The sequence below is a fragment of the Quercus suber genome, unplaced genomic scaffold (genome assembly GCF_002906115.3).
Source record: "Quercus suber isolate HL8 unplaced genomic scaffold, Cork oak 2.0 scaffold_455, whole genome shotgun sequence".
In the NCBI taxonomy this organism is placed as follows: Eukaryota; Viridiplantae; Streptophyta; class Magnoliopsida; order Fagales; family Fagaceae; genus Quercus; species Quercus suber.
In genome coordinates this window covers 86,855-105,180 of record NW_027069906.1, presented here as the reverse complement: position 1 = coordinate 105,180, position 18,326 = coordinate 86,855, and the positions used below count along the sequence as shown (strand labels likewise).

General features: G+C 33.2%; 1 protein-coding gene across 1 annotated transcript; it reads left to right on the top strand.

The window, feature by feature from the left end:
- The first annotated feature begins 10,015 nt into the window (after window positions 1-10,015).
- On the top strand, window positions 10,016-14,351 carry LOC112025770 (probable transcription factor KAN4). Its single transcript, XM_024058455.2, has 6 exons — window positions 10,016-11,186; window positions 11,470-11,546; window positions 11,760-11,796; window positions 12,027-12,138; window positions 13,461-13,539; window positions 13,684-14,351. Exons 1-6 carry the CDS (start codon window positions 10,655-10,657, stop codon window positions 13,864-13,866), a joined length of 1,020 nt encoding a protein of 339 aa, XP_023914223.1. The 5' UTR covers window positions 10,016-10,654; the 3' UTR covers window positions 13,867-14,351.
- Window positions 14,352-18,326: the final 3,975 nt, after the last annotated feature.

Here is an 18,326-nt window from a genome sequence, read left to right as displayed (position 1 = left end):
ATATTAACAGTTTTAATAAAAATTAAAACATTCTTCTTCCAACAAATAAGAAGGATACATAAAATTCAAGTTTTGTGTATCCTTGGCTAATAGATCTCTATGTGTCAAGTTTCTGCATAGGGTTTGACACACTCGACTCGTCGGACCTTTTTTTTTTTGAAAATTCCCATTTCCGACAATATCTCCGTCCAAGTCTAATAAATCTCTGCCTCTCCTTGTTGCCAAATGACCTAGATTCGTATTGCGGTCACCGGATCTATGACCGTCACTACCCTTAGCCGGAATCAACCGTCATGGCCCTTGCCCTATTTTGTTCAAAAGAAAAGAATAAAGTCCTTAACAAGCTATAGTGATCTTACGTGGACCTGACCTTAATTTGCAACTAGAACATTCTTCTTCCTACTAATAAGAAGGATACATAAAAGTCCAAGACTTCTTTAGTACGCTATTTGTGTCTATGCACATTTAAATTTTGTTTTCAACTTGTGTTGTACTCCTCAAAGTGAATTATATATAGCACAAAAAAAAAAAAAAGGAATAAACAAATTGCCAAAAGTCAGCCTGAGAACATTATATAATTTAATTTTAGTTTATATTTCATTAATTCCCTAGCCATGTGGGCATTAATTGACGAAAAGCAAACGGCAAAGGGGTTTTGCCGAATAGGATGTCTATTGCTAGTGGTGTCCGACAGTAGAAAAGCGTTGAATCTTGAAAGTGACAAGCTTTGAGATTTGTTTCTAAATCAAAAATTAATTATGTGAGATTTGCTACTTTGCTTATGATCTGACCTATATCAGTTAGAATTAGCCTTTTTTTTAAATAGTTATTTTACTTATTGCCTTGTAGTGGGACAAGGAATTTGTATTAGTTAGGAATGTGACCTTTGGTCTTTGTACAGATTGTTCTATTTATTTCACTGTTAATTAAATTACTGTTTCATAAAAAAAAAAAAAATTGGGTACAGCTCTATTTTTACTAATTCTTAGTAAAGAGCTAATTAAAAAACACTTATTTTTTAAATTAATTATAGTGAGAAAGATAATTTATTATGCACCAAAGTGTTAATGAACATAACTTTTTTCACCACTTACTAAGGCGTTAATGAATGATAAGAGTAGCGTCACTCTCCTATTTTACATCATTAATATTAGTTTTATTATGTGCAAATTATGAAAGGACATGTTAGTAATTGCCAAAATTAATAATTTTTGTTGTACATATCCTCCTAAATTTATTGGTTTCACTATAGCCACTTTGCAATCAAGCTTGCTCCAGCTGCTGAGCTAGGTGGGCTCTGGTGGTGTGTGGGTGAACTGTGAAGCAGTGAACCCACTTCTTTATTGATTAAATGTTGCTGTCAACTATGTTTCTCCAGAAAAAGTGATGGACATCTTTATAAAGCTGTTGAAAATTTTGAAGTTAGTTCTATGTATCCATGTTTTTTTTCCACATGAATTCATTATTATCACAATATGATTGTTAGCAAATCACTATCATTAAGCCTTGGTCTTACATTGCTCTCAAATCTCAGGACCATTATTTATTATAGGGTCTTGAGAAGATAAAAATAGTCAATACATACTACACAAGACATGACGAAATTTTGCCTGGGAATAGTGACCAAAATTTATTCCCAGTAGAATATAAATGATGTAATGTCGCGGTGCACTTGAGCCTAAACGGCGTTGATTTCGGTGATAACTTTCTTTCTTTCTTTCTTTTTTTGTCTTTTTATTGATACTCAAAGGGAGAGGGTGATGAGGGTGGAGAAGTTGAGTTTCGAATTTCAAAGCAACACATGCTTGTATGGCTGTATCCTAATCTCACGAATAACCATGAAGAAGCTAATATTCTTCCGATTAGCTAGGCCAAAAACCAAAAAAAAAAGAAAAAGAAAAAGAAAAAAAATTGCTAGCTTATGGTCACGTAGGCTGGACTCATCTTATATGTCAAACCAGCAAACTAGTGTCTTTTTAGTTTTTGCTTTTCCGCTCACTCATCACAAGGATATATATGCATAAAAAATGAGTAATTAGTTTAATTTAATTTAAGAAATTATATGTTTTCTTACATGAAAGAATTCAAACTAGAGGAGTAAAACCTTCAGATTTTATTAATAAGTCTTGCAGATTTAAGTATGGACGGGTGGGGTTCTTTTAGTAAAACGTGGGAAATTTTAAAATCTTGTGATTTGAAATCATCTATTCCTATTCACACAATTTGGATAAAACTTATATCTTTGAGGCAATTAATAAATAAATAAAATGTCAAAATGAAAACTAAAAGCGAACTTATATTATATGTGAAATAAATGATTTTGATTTTGTCAAGTTTTCAATAAATTAAATATTTCTCAAAATAAATAAACAATAAAACAAATATATTCTATTAGGATCATTGACTTTCTTAGATTGGGAACACCAAGATTTAATTATGAAGCCCTCATTTCCCTTTCTCCAACTCCATTTTTGTCTTATCCACTACCACAAGGAATTTAAATCTTCATTTTTTTCACCTTCTCCCTTTTCTTTTCTTTTTTTTCTCTCTCTCTCTCTCTCTCTCTTTTTTTTTTTTTTTTTTGGGGGGTTGAGGATACCCTCCTTTTTCAACCTCTGTACCTATCCATTTCTTCCCAATTTTTCTTTTCTTTTTTTTTGGCCTAATTTTTTTCTTTTGAGCTCCATTTTAATATTTCCTTTCTAAGAAATTAATCAAAGCCACGTTCCAACCAAAAAGAGAGGACAGGCAGAAAAGAAAATCTTGCATAAAAAAGAGAGGTTTGAAACGTTTTCTCTTATTATGGAATTCACAATTAACTAATGATTTTACCACATCATCAATAATTTCAATATATACTAAAGTTGTGCTATCTAATGTTTGTTTAAATATTAAAGATATTGGTAACTCCACTCTACTTAAGTACTTAATGATTGAGATGGAGGAGTCTAATCTAAAACTACAATAGTACAATTAATTAATTAGGTGATTTACAACACTGAATAGGTCTATTCTTGTGTTAACTAAACTAAACTAGGAATGAATGCAAGGATAAGGGATTTTTAATTGTTTACAAATTCGATAGTGAGGGGAGGGGAGATTTAAATCATGAATGTATCTGTTGGAAAATTTTGATAAAGAGTACCACCCATGAACTTTGACATGATTGTCAATCTGATTCTTGCACATTCGACTTGAGCAATTAGACTTTTGAATTTTAGATTTATGACAAATCAAAACTTCTGTTAGTATTTTTGTTGAAGGTTAATGAATTTACTCACATGATGTACACACATATAGTTTTACTACATTATCAATAATTTTGACATGTCAATTCAAGGGGATGGTCTAATGCACGTCATGTATTAATCCATGAGATACTAGGTTCAAGTCTTGTAGCACACTATGGATTTCTTCTTTTTAATTACCTGATATGTGTGGGATAAGAAAATTATACACACAGAAGAATATATAGCTAGGATTTTAAAGAGTTATGGACACTCATATTAGCCCAAAAAAAATTGAAATGCTATTATTACCATGTGTACATTACATAATCAAGTTCATATATGAAATAAGACAATATCTTATCTAATGATTTAGGTTAATTAGGTATGTATAATAAGTAAAAAAAAAAAAAAAAAGAAGTATGCACCGTGGAATTCTCCTATTGATAAGTCAAATCCGAATTTACCCTTTGAAATATAGTCAAGAGTGTGGTTAGGCAATGATGAGATCTTTGGCATGTGTATCATATCTCGAATTTGAAGAAAAAAGCAAACGGTGATTAAGGTATATGTATATATATGTAATAAGTTAAGAATGAAGAAAATAAAGATTCCTAATGACAATAACACGCAAGAGATAGCTTCAATGAGAAACCAAAGGATCGAGGTCCTTGTTGTCAGAAAATAAAAGAGTAAGAAAAAAAAAAAAAAACAAACTAATGGGTATATGAGATCCAAAATAGGAAAGAGAGTAGGAACTGTGAAATGGTCTTATAGGACAAACACATGGAATAATGGAATATAGCCCTAAAGTTTTGACAACTTTTGCAAGTAGCGAACCATACAGAGACATGTTGACCGGATAATACCCACTCTTGCAAAACTTTATTAGTATTCAACAATCCAACCAAAGAAAAAAAGAGTGATACACAGAGAAAGAGAGAGAGAGAATTAATTAACACTAATAATTTAGTGTAAAGTAGATAGAAAAAGTTAGAAAAGTTTCATTTCCCGGAGAATCTAGAGCGCATCAGGCGCTGACCGCAGCTTCGGAAAGTATTAACAAATGATTAACGTTTTCTAGTCATCTTGTTGTTACTGTAATCAGCAAATATAAACAAATGGAATAAAAAGTTTAGGCAAAAGGAGCATGGGTTTTCGAGCATATATGTATAAAATATACAAGTAAACAAAACACAGAATATGCAGCATATTAAACGGGAGAGATGGAGAGAATAGGTAAGAAACAAAGGAAGAGAACAAAGAAGAGCCTATCACCTAGACAAGGTCACGTCTATAAGTCACGTGATGGGAACCCCATGTTGACGCCGTGGAATATGGTCTTTCGATCGCTTCGTGAGTTCCCATGCACGCGCGGGTGGGGCTCGACAGATGGATGTAGCCAAAGGAATAATTGGACACGGAAGAGGGAATATTGGGGAAGGGAGAGAGATTGATTATAGATTAGACAAACACTAGCTAGCCTTTCAAGTTTCAATTGAAACCTTAAGAAGTTTTTATACTTCACTCTACTACTATACCCACCTGCATGTTTCACCATCATTCTACCTCACGCGCCAACTATACATGATTTTTGGGTTGGGTTTTTATGCCATTATGTTAAAGGCAAAGCTCAATTGTGGCATTAAACTTATACACTCAACTTGGAACGAGATTCTCTATTTTTAGTTTCATATTGAGAGAGTTTATTTCCTACATTTTTAACCATTTGGGCAGTGTCATGTATTTCAGAATTCTAAGTAACGTGTCACTTTATATATTTATAAATTTAATCTAAACGATGAAACTGATCTATTTCAAATAATGATATTATCATATGAAATACAATAATCAAATAATTTATATGATAAGTTGTAATCGTAGTTAATGGAAGGCTTGTCTTCCATCTTTAACAAAGTTGTATATTTTTTATAGGGTTGCACATTAAATTTTGATCAATTTACTTGCAGACACAATTATTTGTCACTCATTTGTCACAGTTTGTTAACTTGTGTGATTGTGAGTAGTTAATAAAAAGTGATAGATTCATATAATCAATATATAGTGAGCAAAAAGTGTATATTAGACGTAATTGCACAAATCAACAAATTATAAAATTGAGTATATAAGTACTTTCCTAAAACTATTCATTATTTTTTTTATTGTTATATTAGTGATCAATGAGATACCACTGGATTTATTCAAATAAGAAACACACATATCAAGGGATCTCATACTTAAACAAAGTTCTACTTGTAACCACTCTTATTCCAGTTTTTCTAGTAAAAAAATGAAAGAAGAAAGCAAACTTTTTTGGCTCTCAATTATTACAGAAGACTTTGACGGTAGGTTGAGTGGTAGGGGGTGATGGTAAGAGACTAGTAAACTAAGCACAGTAAACACTCAATAGGGTGGCACGAGAGTAGGAAAACGCGTAGGTCTATACATTAAAATGAGAAGTGGGTCATCGAGAATGGCATGTGGGGCTGCGACCCTGGTGTCGCCGGACACCCCAGCCTCTCTGACACTACTTCTTTTCTATTAGTCCATATATATATATATATATATATATTCGGATATTCCTTCCTCTCCTTAATTCTCACGAGGCCATTTTTATTTTGCTGATTTTGTTTTTGTTAAATAAGGTTCGCACGTGTACAGCTCGATATTTCACTACAACAAAAGTGGGCTATAGTGATAAAAACATTTCGTCACAATATGTCCTTATTTCGTCACAAATACATATGGTGACGAAATGATGACGAAAAAACATTCGTCACCTAAGCTCCGTCACCTTATGTATTGGTGACGAAAATGTTTCATCACCAAAAAAGAAAAGATAGGTGACGAAATTTTTTCGTCACCAATAAAAAATGATAGGTGACAAAAGTTTTTTGTCACCTAATGTTTTCGTCACTAAACCTTACTTTCAGTGATGAAATATTTCGTCACCAAATATTTTTTTTTCCATCAGAAAATAAAAGAGTAAGAAAAAAAAAAAAAAACAAACTAATGGGTATATGAGATCCAAAATAGGAAAGAGAGTAGGAACTGTGAAATGGTCTTATAGGACAAACACATGGAATAATGGAATATAGCCCTAAAGTTTTGACAACTTTTGCAAGTAGCGAACCATACAGAGACATGTTGACCGGATAATACCCACTCTTGCAAAACTTTATTAGTATTCAACAATCCAACCAAAGAAAAAAAGAGTGATACACAGAGAAAGAGAGAGAGAGAATTAATTAACACTAATAATTTAGTGTAAAGTAGATAGAAAAAGTTAGAAAAGTTTCATTTCCCGGAGAATCTAGAGCGCATCAGGCGCTGACCGCAGCTTCGGAAAGTATTAACAAATGATTAACGTTTTCTAGTCATCTTGTTGTTACTGTAATCAGCAAATATAAACAAATGGAATAAAAAGTTTAGGCAAAAGGAGCATGGGTTTTCGAGCATATATGTATAAAATATACAAGTAAACAAAACACAGAATATGCAGCATATTAAACGGGAGAGATGGAGAGAATAGGTAAGAAACAAAGGAAGAGAACAAAGAAGAGCCTATCACCTAGACAAGGTCACGTCTATAAGTCACGTGATGGGAACCCCATGTTGACGCCGTGGAATATGGTCTTTCGATCGCTTCGTGAGTTCCCATGCACGCGCGGGTGGGGCTCGACAGATGGATGTAGCCAAAGGAATAATTGGACACGGAAGAGGGAATATTGGGGAAGGGAGAGAGATTGATTATAGATTAGACAAACACTAGCTAGCCTTTCAAGTTTCAATTGAAACCTTAAGAAGTTTTTATACTTCACTCTACTACTATACCCACCTGCATGTTTCACCATCATTCTACCTCACGCGCCAACTATACATGATTTTTGGGTTGGGTTTTTATGCCATTATGTTAAAGGCAAAGCTCAATTGTGGCATTAAACTTATACACTCAACTTGGAACGAGATTCTCTATTTTTAGTTTCATATTGAGAGAGTTTATTTCCTACATTTTTAACCATTTGGGCAGTGTCATGTATTTCAGAATTCTAAGTAACGTGTCACTTTATATATTTATAAATTTAATCTAAACGATGAAACTGATCTATTTCAAATAATGATATTATCATATGAAATACAATAATCAAATAATTTATATGATAAGTTGTAATCGTAGTTAATGGAAGGCTTGTCTTCCATCTTTAACAAAGTTGTATATTTTTTATAGGGTTGCACATTAAATTTTGATCAATTTACTTGCAGACACAATTATTTGTCACTCATTTGTCACAGTTTGTTAACTTGTGTGATTGTGAGTAGTTAATAAAAAGTGATAGATTCATATAATCAATATATAGTGAGCAAAAAGTGTATATTAGACGTAATTGCACAAATCAACAAATTATAAAATTGAGTATATAAGTACTTTCCTAAAACTATTCATTATTTTTTTTATTGTTATATTAGTGATCAATGAGATACCACTGGATTTATTCAAATAAGAAACACACATATCAAGGGATCTCATACTTAAACAAAGTTCTACTTGTAACCACTCTTATTCCAGTTTTTCTAGTAAAAAAATGAAAGAAGAAAGCAAACTTTTTTGGCTCTCAATTATTACAGAAGACTTTGACGGTAGGTTGAGTGGTAGGGGGTGATGGTAAGAGACTAGTAAACTAAGCACAGTAAACACTCAATAGGGTGGCACGAGAGTAGGAAAACGCGTAGGTCTATACATTAAAATGAGAAGTGGGTCATCGAGAATGGCATGTGGGGCTGCGACCCTGGTGTCGCCGGACACCCCAGCCTCTCTGACACTACTTCTTTTCTATTAGTCCATATATATATATATATATATATATTCGGATATTCCTTCCTCTCCTTAATTCTCACGAGGCCATTTTTATTTTGCTGATTTTGTTTTTGTTAAATAAGGTTCGCACGTGTACAGCTCGATATTTATTGGCAATTTGCTGCGTGCACCAAAGACTTTAGACCAGTTAACACTGGCTTCTGCTCATGTCAATGGAGAGAAACTATATACCCTAGCTAGGGCTGGCAATGGTCGGTTTAGCTTGAGTTATAGGGTTGGACTGAATCCCAAGATATGGAGGGCTCTTTTTCTGGTGATCATTAGGAAATTATTTAGGGTTTAATAATAAGGGAAATTAGATTTTATTAAAGGCATGTTTGGTAGATTGTAATAGGTATGTAATGTAATAGTTATTCTTATGATTTAGCTATTCTTTAGTTTGGTTACGTTTTTATTACAAGGAATAGTCATTCCTTATGAATAGTTATTCTTCAAAATGAGGAATAATTATTCCTCTTTAAAATGTTGTATTAGTTATTCCTTAGTAAGTGCATTAATTTTAAAACTTAATATATTTCCAAATAAACAAACCTTCCATATACATCTAATAATTATAAAAATAAAAAATCATAAAAAATAAAAAATATCTTTCTTAAATTTAAAAATAACAATTTTTAAGAAAATATAATTGTATGAGTAAGATATTTCCAAAAATAAATGTTAAATTTCATTCTGATGTTATAACTCATAACCAAACTAATGAATATGTTTAGTTATTACATTACAACACATTTTATTACTAATAATAAAGATTACAATTCCTGTTGTAATCTCCATTCAGTCTACCGAACGTACCCTTAGTCATTTACATTATGCCTCAAGAACCACCCCCGCCCCCCGGCCCCCCAAAAAAAAAAATCACACATATAATGGTCTTTTTCTTGACTAGAATAATTCAAAATAATAAAAAATGATACCAAGTTCGTTTTCCGAATTTAGATTTTAAACAAAATCATTAATGGCCATATATATGTCACATTTAAATAATTTATCCACAAAATCGATATTTAAGTTCTTAATCTTTTTCAACCATTTTTTTTTTATAAATTTTCTTGAGTGGTGGGTGTAGGAAATTAACCCGAAATTCTTAACCTATGAGAAACAAAAATAGTGAAAACACAAGCCAAAGAAAAATAATTACACGCACAAGACAATATTTATGTGATTCGACAATTTGCTTATGTCCACAGAGTTGTAGGGATTTTACTATTATCAGAAAAAAATACAGAGTACGACTACAGTGTTTTTACCCTCTCAAAAACAACAACAAGACAAAACTCTAATCACAAAAAAAAAAAAAAACGGTTTCTATATTCTGCGCACAAGATTCACAATGGACTAAGTTTTAGAAAATCTCTCATTAAAAATCACGCAACATTATTCGAGTTGGGTTGGATAATCAACCGGATCAAATATAATTAGACTCCACAACAGCGGGGGCTTGTTCCTACTTGCTATTTGAAGGTGTAACTATAGTCACAAACTCATAATAATGTCCAAAACATTGTTTCTTAAGCCTATATTCCCAAACAAGCCAAGAACAAAAAATCCTTAAATTTCTTATTTTCAATTTAACACAATGCCATCATGACATGAGCAACATAGTCATAATGTTTGTGTTGAATTTTCAAAATAAAAAATCCTTAAAATTTTCACAATCATTCATGCCACGTCCACAAGAACAAAAACTAAATAAGGGCAAACTTTGAACAGGGATATTTTAGCCCTGCTAGTCAATCCTCGTTAATGAAAAAAAAAAAAAAAAAAGAAATATACCAAATCAAGACAAGCTTATAAGAAATAAACAATGAAAATAGAATCTTTTTTTTTTTTTTTTTGAGAAACAATGAAAATAGAATCTGATAGATACAAAAAGAGTGGGAGAATTTAAATGGGTCGCGATCCATCAATGTAGAGAGAGAGAGAGTGAGAGACTGTGACTCAATTCCCATTCCATTATTCCTTAGAACAGTACCCCTTTTGTTTTCTCGAATTCCAACCAATCCTCCTCAGAAACCACCATTATATTTCTGGTCCTCCTTTATCATTCCGTATTTATTAAAACGGACCTCTCTCTCTCTGTTACTGTGTGACTGTCTTTGTGGAAAGGTCTCTGATCCCTCTGCACCCATAAATACACAACTTACCCTTTTCACAAACTTTTCCTTCAAGCCTTCATCTCCCCCCCCCCCCCCAAAAAAAAACTCTGCTTTCTTTCTTTCTTTTTCCTGCATTTTTAATCTGACTTGTAGTTTCTGCTTTTTTTTTTCTTCTTATTAACCTCTCTATATATTTTGCTATTCCATCAACCCTAGTATATAGGATCCTACTGAAAAGCCTACCTTATTAGCCTCTTCTTCTCTCTCTTAATACCAATGCAAATCATGAGGCACTCATGATATAATCACAACTCACACCCTTCTTTTTTACCTCTCTCTCATCCCAATTCTTGCTTTTCCTTATTTGTTCCATAGCTCTCTCATTTCCTTGTTTATTTAAGAACCCCAAGTGGGTCTTTTGATTAAGCTATTAGATCTCCACCACAGCCCTCATGTTTCTTAGCTCAAACCCTATAATGAGAACTACTAGCAGTACTACTCCATCACCCTTACCTGACCTTTCCTTACAGATCAGCCCACCTTCAGTTTCAGCAGATTTTGAAGCTAAGGAAGTGAGCTATGATGGATTGATAACAAGAAAAGCAGTAATCCACAGTGATAGGAGCTCAACCACTGATTCTGGAAGCAGTGGAAGCGATTTAAGCCATGAAAATGGCGGCTTCTACCCAGCTGGGGCTTATAATCTTGGTCTTACTGAGCCCACGTTAAGCTTAGGGTTCGAAATGTCAGATTTGAGTCCCCCGTCTCTACAACTACCAAGAAACTATCATCAACATCACCATCACCAGCACCAGCACCATCATCACCACAATCATCAACCTCAAATCTACGGCCGAGAGTTCAAGAGAAATGCAAGATTGATTAGTGGTGTGAAAAGAAGTGTCAGAGCTCCAAGAATGAGATGGACTACGACCCTCCATGCCCATTTTGTTCACGCAGTAGAACTTCTCGGCGGCCATGAAAGTAATAATATAGACCAAGTCCTAGACTCTTATTTTTATTTATTTATTTTGCTTTTAACAAGTGGGGAGGGCAATTTGAACCTCGGTTCTTCTTATAAGAAGAATTGGAGAATGTCACTAAGTTACAAGTTCTTGGTGAATAGCTTTTGGACCTATTTATTCTATCTCTCATGATTATTAGGAGGATTTTTTTTTTCCTTATGTAGCACAAATGTGTTGATTATACATCTTTTGTTTTACATTTTAATAAGCTCACTTTTTTTGTTTTTTCCCCTTGCTAACAGGAGCAACACCAAAGTCTGTGTTAGAGTTGATGAATGTGAAGGATCTAACCCTAGCTCACGTGAAGAGCCATTTGCAGGTGGGGTTAATGTACTGTTAAATCACCCTTTCTTTGAACATAGATTTGTTTTTCACTCTTTAGTTATCATACATATTCTTCTATATTGAAGTTGATAAAATCCATTTGTAGTGAGGGATGTGAAAACAAAGGGTAAGGACAAAAGGGCATCTAGAGGGTAATCTTAGCAATGTGGACTATTGTCTCATTTTTTTCTCCATGGTGTTCATGCAGATGTATAGAACAGTGAAGAGCACTGACAAAGGATCAGGTAATTGGATTTTCCCCACACCTAAGGACCCCCACCAAGCATTATTTATCTTCCTGTTATTCTCTTTGTTGTTGAGCTAGCTTGGATATTATATATCCAAGTGCGACAGAAACTCTATCATTTGATTCACAGTGAGTTGGGCTAGGACTGACCTTAGTCCCATGTGAATTATTGGATCAGTGTCTGATAAAGCTAGAGCAATTGCTCTATATCTATGATGAATATTGCAGGTCTGGGGCAGACAGATATTGGATTGAAACAAAGGCCAGGACTTGTTAATGTGGAAGGAGTCTTACCTTGTGAGAAGGCTAGTCCAATCACAACACTAGAAAAAACCCAAAGGTGAATGCCTATGCTTGTTTCTTATAACATGCAACTTCACCTCTTTGAATAGTGAATACTACTGTTAATACTAGTGTTAATAGGTCATTAATTTTTGCGCACATTTTTTTTTTTTGGGTGCAAGCATATACATGCATGAATACTCACAAACGCCTAGGGGATGGACTTTTTGGTCCAACAAGGTGTCTGTCTTTGTTGATGGTGTAGATAATGAGGATTTATTAGTGAGAGTCTCAAGTCATAGATTTTGGTGAACAAAGCCTAGGGTTTCAATAGGAATAGTGAGGGTGATTTTAATGTTCGCCCTTATTAACAAGTCCTACATCCCATATCCGTTAGATTTTGAAATTATTGATCCCAATGTGTCCTTAAAGTCAAGGGTTTGGTTCAAATCTCAATGCTGTTGTAATCTAAAGAGTACATTAAGGTTGCTTCTTAACTCACAGCTCACAAAGGGTACCTCTGTAATAGCTAGGCTGCCTTTTTGCTGATCGAGTAGAGTAGTTGATTAAAGTTTCATCTTTGGTTGCCATTTTCTTGATTTCACCATGGCTGTGGACACTGACAAAAAACGTACATGCGGAGGACTGCTTTAGTGCTTTGTGTTTTAATGCAGCATTAACTTTTGAAGATGAACAAGGAGTAACCTTGATATTAGATGCATTTTTACTCATGATTTAGTAGTATTAGGATCCATCAGTTGATAATTAAGCATGATCTCATGGAAGGAAGATGTTATCTCTCTGTAATAATGCTGTATTCTCTAGATGAATAAGGATTAACCTTTATGTTATCCCATGATAATACTTAAATTTCATTAGTATTGTACTCTACATTGTTTGATCAAATTCAAAAATGTGTTTGCATTGTCAAAAATGTCATATATTTGAATTCAATTATCAATGAAAATGATAACATTGATGGCACTGGTCAATATATACAAAATACAAATGCATGATTAAATTTAATTGAGAAACTTTAGGGACAAAACCTAAAGAAATGTACTAAAGTTTTGTTCGCAAATTAACTGGTCTCTATCTCGTTGTTAACATAGGTTTTCAATTTGAGATTCCGAGGATTCTTTTTTTATATTTCTAACTCAGTATTCCAAATAAGTTAAAACCTCTCAGTACTGTGGTTGCCAAGTTATTAACAACTAATTGCCCGTAGAATATTGATCCCTACCCACCTACCAATAAAACCACTACCTAGCACTGCTACAGCCTTGCATTTTTTTCCCTCTCTTGTTTGTCTTTGTGCTAATGTCTTCATTCTTAATCCTAACATATTAATTTTGATTATCTCAATAAATTTGTGAGCAGAATGGAGACAAGCAGTGGGAGTAGATCAAGTCATGAAAATGCTTTGATATATTCTGATTTCAAGGCAAAGGATACCAAGGTATATATATATGCATATATATATATATATATGTTTGTATCATCAAAAACAAGACCAAACATGTTGAATTTTTGTTTCTTTTTGTAAAATATTCAGTTCTTTGTAAATTAATATAATGATTAATTATCATTTTTTTTAATATAGGAGGACGGACACAATATTGAAGCCCCCCATGTTAATGCGTCTGATGGCGCGAAGGAGAGGTTGGACTCTAGCTCTATGTCACCATCGAATACATTGCTTAATCTGGAGTTCACTCTAGGAAGGCCAAATTGGCAAATGGACTATGTTGAGTCCTCAACTGAGTTAGCCCTTCTCAAATGTTAAACACTACGAGCAAAAGCATATATCCCTATTTGTATAATGTTATTTCATCGTGAATATGGGGGGAAAAATGTTATCTAATTCTGCATGATTTTTGTTCCATATTTATTTGAGTTTTGTCTCGATTGGAGGGGAAAAAAGAAAAGTGAATGGTACAACTCTATTATATGAAACATTTTGCTATAGTCCGTGAGTTCCAAGGCATTCTTTTGATGGCTTTATCAGAAGGACCTTAAATTCAGTAAAACATCATGATAGTTTTCAGTCCATGGACCCATGGGCCATACTTGAGCCATGTCAGGCCCATTGGAGGGTCCAGATTAAGGACAAGAGGTCCAGATTAAGGACAGGAGGTGGGTCAAGTTAGTGTCAAATATCTTGAACAATGATTTCAATCTCTCTCTCTCTCTCCCTCCTTTGAGTGCAACTTGTTGAATTGATTTAACCTTCTACCTAATCAGAATATAGATGGCTATGGATCCTTTGAATCCTATAGAAGATTAGGGACAGTAACACAATGCATTTTGAGAGTTTCAAAAAGCCCCCAGAAATCAGATTTGTTATCTGTGAGTGATCCACATACGATAGACATAGTACATACTGCAGAGTGCTATTTGCCCGCAAACGTAGTACAAAATTGTGGACGAGGTTTTTAGCAACCCAATTGCTCAATTCATTGTTGCCCACTTCGGCCCACTACCAATAAATGCTTTTTAAACTTTTAGTCTTTGGACCTTTCACTAGAAATGAGAAAAAAAGCGTCATGCATGCAGGAACACATACCTTTTTTTGTTCCCCTTTATGAGGGCCGGTCATTGCAAAATAAATGTGCTACACAATTTTTTGGTCCTTTTTTTTTTAAAACCTTTTTCTCAGGTCGGAGACTCAGAGTCCGTAAATAACCAAAACTTTTTCTTTTCTTTTATTCTCTTTAGGCTAAATTATTAATTCGATCCTCCAATTGTAGCCTTGTAGGGAAATATTCAATTTGATTCCTCACCTATTTGTAGCGCCAAATTTACTTGCTCAAACTTCAAAATCAAGTCAACTTCATTAGTGAATCTTCTCTGATTAAATCAAATTAGGTTGGAGGAATAAATCAAATCGGATTCAAGGAGATTCCTTCTGTTTATTATGTGACTATTCAAATGACTGTGTACTTACATTTTTCTAAATCAGTTACATGATTATTGAATAGTTTATATGACTAAAAATACATGCAAATTATCATTTAAGTCGCCAAGTAGTGAGTTGGAGAAATCTTCCACCAAACTAGTTAAAAGAAAATTTTGTTTGGTTAACAGTAGGGTTGTTCAACCTTTGATCGGAATCAATGAAACTGGCCTAAGCTAAGTTGGCCACACCATTCTCCTCCCCTCACCTCTTTGGTCTCTTACACCACTTAGCTCGAACCATTGCACTATAGCATCTTTTGGATCTCTAGATCTACTGAGTTTTGGGATCTAGATATATTTTCTCTCTCATTTGAGATATGTTTGGGTATGTATGGTTGTATATTTTATTTTCCATTTTTCTTTCAAGCAATCGAAGCATTCAACAACCATACCAACACCATTGATGCAACCTGAATTTTGATCCAATGGTGTGGTGGCGGTTTGTGTTTTAAGAAGACCAACGAGGTTAGTGCGGCCAAAAAGCTCCTCCAAATTAGCTGATGTACACCTAGAGTTAGGAGAGCGATTCATTTTTTTAATTAACTATGGAGAAATTATATTTTTGTCTCTTTTTTGTTTTTTTTTTTTTTGTTGTTTTACTTAAAAGTACAATTATTAAAAATAACATTTTATTTTTTTACCTTCACATATTTTATAAACTTTCAAACACATTGAAAAAAAGAATACTCACTTTAATTGATTCCATTCTACTATTTTTTTTTCTTTTTTTAATAAATGAAAATTTTCATTAAAACCTGACACCAATTCAAAATAAAACATTAGTAAAGCTAGCTAGCACAAAACACCTTGCCACTAAGAACAACAAACAAAAAAACAGAGCGAAAATAAACAAACCCATAACCTAGCTAGTTATCTCCTAAAAAAAGAAGTAGGAGCCTTCAAAGACTCCAAAGAACTCTATTTTGAATAGTGTTTTTCACATTTTACATCAAACAACCGCGATGACACCCACTATGAATCCTAGCTAGTATTACTATCCCCACAAAGATGATATATTAAACAAATTTTTGTAGACTCTTGGCCTTTAACTTCATTAACCAATCAAGCTTAAACCTTGTGCTAATATGAAAGAGCAAAAGCTTGAAAGAAAATTAAGCACTCTTTAAAAATCTTCGTAAAACATTCCTCCTAGATTCTTTTGGAAAATAATCACTCAAAATATATATATGTGGTTCAAAATAGAGACAATATCTATTGGTTCTATTCCATTCTTGTACAATGTATGGGCATTTTTTTTAACATTCATGAGCTTTCAAAAATGGTATTAAAGTTTAGATTTGACTAGAAGCAACAGTATATATAGGTAGGGACGGATTTGAGAAAGGAAAAGGTTAACCCAACCATGGTGGTAAAATGAAAGAGGAAAAAAACAGGTTGAAAGAAAATTAAGAAGCATTCATCATTGTATGTTGTCCTCTTGAGAAGAAAATGAATGATTTCTTCTCGACAGTCGACAGAGTCCCCAGACAATTATGAAAATCTTCATGGTACATTCCGCTAAATTTCGTGTTGACCATCATTACGCACGCATGTATGCAATGTATATATAATTATTATATATTTATGTGTTTGTGAAAGAAGATTCCTGCACAAAAAGCATGTCCATTTTCATTATCCGATTTGTCCCAGATCTTCCACTACATGTGCTTGCTTCACTTTTATATTTGAAACTTCTTGTTGTGGTCCTACTCCTATCATCCTTGGGGCTGTTTTGCCTTTTGCTTTTTCCTTTCCCAAAGTGAGGGCATTTTGGGGTTTTAGATAATTTCTCCCATTTTCTTTTTTCTTTTTTCTTTTTTTTTTGGTGATAAATAAGAATATTTAGAATAATAAAAAAATCAAGAGCATTTCCAATAGATAACGTAAAGTGCAATTTGCATTATATTGTAAAAAGCGAAATCATTAAAACAGTCCATTAATTGGGCTATCTATTATTGTAGATAACAATATATGTTGCCACAGTAGCGTCTAAAAATAAATATTATTGTAGCACCATGTATATCATTTTTTTTAATTCCCCCCCCCCCCCTATTGGCATATCCATGTGTTACTGTAGCATATATATATATATATATATATATTTATTTATTTATTTATTTTAAAGAAGCAAATGTGAATGCTCTTACATTGTAACTTAAATTTAGGCATATTATTCTTTTTTTTTTTTTTTTATACAAGATAAAATTTCTACTCTAGCCTAATCTAAGTGTATATGTGCGTAAAACTCTCTCTTAGAGACTTGAATCTCGGTCCTTACCCCCCACACTTCAAAAACATTTATACTTGTAGAGTGACTACCGCACCAAGAGTGCACAGTGGTTAAGTGTATTATTCTTACTTTAGAGCAAATGAATCATATAATAATGACTAATATTCCATGTAAATAGTGGGTTCCAGTTAGCTCAACTGGTAAAGTTTCTGATGGAAGTATAAAAGATTTGGGGTTCAATCTCTGCCTACACCAAAAACTGATTGATATCTTGGTCTGATGATAAAAAATTATCATTAAGAGCGGATGCCATAGGTTGAAACTCTCTCTCAAAAAAAAAATTCCATGTAAATAAAAATTTGGGGCATAGCCTCTAAAATTTACATTCCCATTTACGCATATGAAAAGCCACGAAGTATTAAATATGTCTTCCTTAAGAAAATAATTTTGAATTTATAAGATGTGACTATTCTTGAAATCCACCAAAAAAGAAAAAGAGAAAACCTCTAAATAATTTTGAATTTATAAGATGTGTCTATTCTTGAAATCCACCAAAAAAGAAAAAGAGAAAACCTCTAAGAAAATTTTACAAAGCAAAGTCTAAATTTCCAATGGGCTACAACCACTGATTTATAGAAAATAAATCTTTATATGATTAGGAGACTCTTAAGAAACCATTGAAAATCCTAATTCGTGTTTGACACAAAATTAGTTTAGAAAATACGAGAAATTGTCAAAAGAGAAAAAAAAATTGAGAAAATTACAAAATCAAATCTTATGGACTCTAAGAAACGTCTCAAAACTAACAAGGTCTTGCTCTAACTTTTTCATTGAAAATAAAAATGACTATAAAGAGAAAATTTTTACTAAACAAAAGCCTAAACATATGAATTTTTTCGATTTTATGTTTTGTTTTGCTGCTAGAGTGTCTAGAGTTCTTTAAACACCTAACTATTCCTATGAGTTTGTGTAGTTTTTTCATTCCACACATATAGTATGCATTTGGATACACATTTGCATTTCATGTTTTTTTTTTGGAAAGCACGTTTCTATTGTTG